The 3,665-nt window shown below is 21.2% G+C and overlaps 1 protein-coding gene across 1 annotated transcript in view; it reads right to left on the bottom strand.

Annotated features, from left to right (window-relative positions):
* LOC102578494 (somatic embryogenesis receptor kinase 2) overlaps window positions 1–2,390 on the bottom strand; it is a gene marked incomplete at its 5' end in the record, with an annotated part of 6,183 nt that extends 3,793 nt beyond the window's left edge. Inside the window, 2 exon segments of the mRNA XM_006361858.2 lie at window positions 1,068–1,200; window positions 2,298–2,390. Coding sequence (XP_006361920.1) covers window positions 1,068–1,200; window positions 2,298–2,367 — 203 coding nt within the window.
* Window positions 2,391–3,665: the final 1,275 nt, after the last annotated feature.

Raw genomic sequence — 3,665 nt, 5'->3', positions numbered from 1 at the left:
ATTGTGATAAACAGGAGATGCTCTTAATGCATTCAAAACTAATGTGGCAGACCCAAACAATGTGCTTCAAAGCTGGGACCCAACTTTAGTCAATCCTTGCACATGGTTCCATGTCACATGCAACTCCCAAAATAGTGTTGTGAGAGTGTATGTCACCATTTAATTATTATATATATATATATATATATATATATATATATATATATATATATATATATATATATATATATATATATATATATATATATATATATATATATATATATATATATATATATATATATATATATATATATATATATATATATATATATATATATATATATATATATATATATATATATATATATATATATATATATATATATATATATATATATATATATATATATATATATATATATATATATATATATATATATATATATATATATATATATATATATATATATATATATATATATATATATATATATATATATATATATATATATATATATATATATATATATATATATATATATATATATATATATATATATATATATATATATATATATATATATATATATATATATATATATATATATATATATATATATATATATATATATATATATATATATATATATATATATATATATATATATATATATATATATATATATATATATATATATATATATATATATATATATATATATATATATATATATATATATATATATATATATATATATATATATATATATATATATATATATATATATATATATATATATATATATATATATATATATATATATATATATATATATATATATATATATATATATATATATATATATATATATATATATATATATATATATATATATATATATATATATATATATATATATATATATATATATATATATATATATATATATATATATATATATATATATATATATATATATATATATATATATATATATATATATATATATATATATATATATATATATATATATATATATATATATATATATATATATATATATAATAATTAAATGGTGACATACACTCTCACAACACTATTTTGGGAGTTGCATGTGACATGGAACCATGTGCAAGGATTGACTAAAGTTGGGTCCCAGCTTTGAAGCACATTGTTTGGGTCTGCCACATTAGTTTTGAATGCATTAAGAGCATCTCCTGTTTATCACAAACACAAAAACAATAGGAGATTTTTTTTTTAGTTAATATCAAACTCACCAACAATGAATTCATGGAATTATCTAATATTCTATTTATTTTATTTTACGTGTCTTAGTTTAATTAATCATAAAACTTAAGAATATGAGAATATTTTTGAATCGTACAATCTTAAATTAAAGATGTATTGTATAACATACTAAGGATGTGTTTAGTATGAAGGAATATATTTTCCGTGGATTTTTTAGAAAGTAATTTTCTAACTTATTTCTACTTTGTAGTGTTGTAAGTACAAAAAAATATATTATTTCAAAAATATTTATATGTAAGGTGGGGTATCGTGGAGAGTGGAGGGTCAAGGTGGGGGATCGTGACATATATTGGAGGTAAGGAGAAGATAATGAATTTCATATGTCACTTGTAAAATTTGTTTTTCCTATTCCATTAAGAAAAAGTCATTTTCCTACATACTTTTACCAACTTGAAAAATATTAAATGATATTATTTTTTTGAAATAGACTAAATTGAAATCCAAAGACAACTTAAATATTATTTTCTGAATTTTGTGATCTCAAACATGTCACGACTCCTGTGATTCTTTAAGACACTATCATAACAAGTAAAATGAAAACATTAGAATGAAAATCTTACTAAATATTGAAAACTAACATTCTTTTATAATATGTTAATGGTATGTAGATACCCTCAGTCATACTTTTGAGATATTGGTGCCCCTGCCGTCTAAAAACTAGAGCATAAATGTACTTCACTCTAACGGAAGACTATATAAGGACACATGGCACAATCTTATCCATCGATCTGATATTTAATAAATATCGGGTCAGTGGATAAGATTGTGATACGTGTATGTCCGTTATTATAAAGGTATATATGATCTAGTTTTTTAACGGCAGGGGCACCAATGTCCCAAAGGTATAACAGAGGGTATCTACATACCATTTACGATAGTTCAAGAATATGTTTATCCTTTTTCCCTAAAATGAAAAGTAAGACACATAAATTAATTAAAACGAAGAAAATAATAAACATGAACAAGGGATAATTGAAGGAGGATTTATTTTGATTTGATACTTAACCTTCAGAGTTGCATTCAACAGCTATAATGGCCAAAGCACCAACCAGGAACACAAGGGCAATGAACCTCATTTTCTTGTACTACTAGATTGATATAATAGGTAAAATGCTGCAATACTTTTGTATATTTATACAAAAAAAAAAGAAAAAAAAACTATGTGCATTTTTTTTCCACATAGAAGTCATCTAAAAATAACAATGACTTGTGAAGTATTAAAATCTAGTATTGAATAATTTAGAGGTTTGACCAGACTTAGTAAAGAGACAATGTTGGAGGCATAATCAGAATTTCTAGTTGATAAATTTTGAATATTTTTACTTAGAATTGTGAAAGACTATTATATATATTTAATATTTTAATATAAATATAATATCTAAATTAAAGTTAGTAGATTTAGCTAGCGTTTGGCCTCAAGTTCTCAAATATTCTTGTCAAATCATATTTGGATGAAGTTTTTGGTGAAGTTTTAGCATGTGTTTGGCCTCAAATTTTCTCAACAATATTGGACTAGTTAAAAAAGAAGAAGATTTATACCAATAAATTCTTAAAAAAATTATTTATTATCATTTTATAATAAATATGTTGCGTAAAAAAAAATCTTATAATATAATTGATAACAATCAACAATAACAAAATAACAATATAAGCAAAACAATATATTAATCGCATGCTAAAAGTTATCACTAATTCAATTATAATTATAATTAACCTATTAAACACAAATTGTTCTTTTTTCTCACCTATTAGTTGGACTTAATAAATAATGGGTATTTTTTATAAAATATAAAAGTTTGTGGTAATTTTAAATTTTTTAAAATATTCAAATATTAGAACTTAGCCCAAATACTAATTTTTTTTACAGTATTTGGGAACTTGAGATACTTGGCCAATATATTTGCCAAGTTATATGACCAAACACCACTTTTCAAGTTCTTCTCAATTTTTTCTGAAGTATTCTTAGGACCAAACGGGTCCAGTTGAATATATAGTTGTATTTTTATTTTATTTTAGTTGTCATTGTGGCTCAACCATTGATAATGATTTTTTTTAAGGAATATTCCAAGGGATGCTTTATTTTTTCTTTGATTTAGAAATGGACTAAGGAGAGAGAGAGTCAAGATGAGTATACTTACAAGTCAACTATATTATTGTTCTCAACAACTTTGCTATTTTTTTTTACAAGTAATTAATGAAATTATGTTAACTTAAAAGTAATTGTGAAATTAGAAATTTCGAAGAGAGATTCGAAAAAATATAAGAACGTCACACTTAATTTGAACTTATACTTCAATTATGTCAAGGTGATTTCAAAATTTATTTATTATACAAAATTTTACTTTTAGCTAATTTGCATAGTATAATTTTTGGA

This window comes from Solanum tuberosum, unplaced genomic scaffold (assembly GCF_000226075.1).
Source record: "Solanum tuberosum cultivar DM 1-3 516 R44 unplaced genomic scaffold, SolTub_3.0 scf00375, whole genome shotgun sequence".
In the NCBI taxonomy this organism is placed as follows: Eukaryota; Viridiplantae; Streptophyta; class Magnoliopsida; order Solanales; family Solanaceae; genus Solanum; species Solanum tuberosum.
The sequence above is the reverse complement of the archived record's forward strand: the minus strand, read 5'-3'. Positions and strand labels throughout refer to the sequence as shown.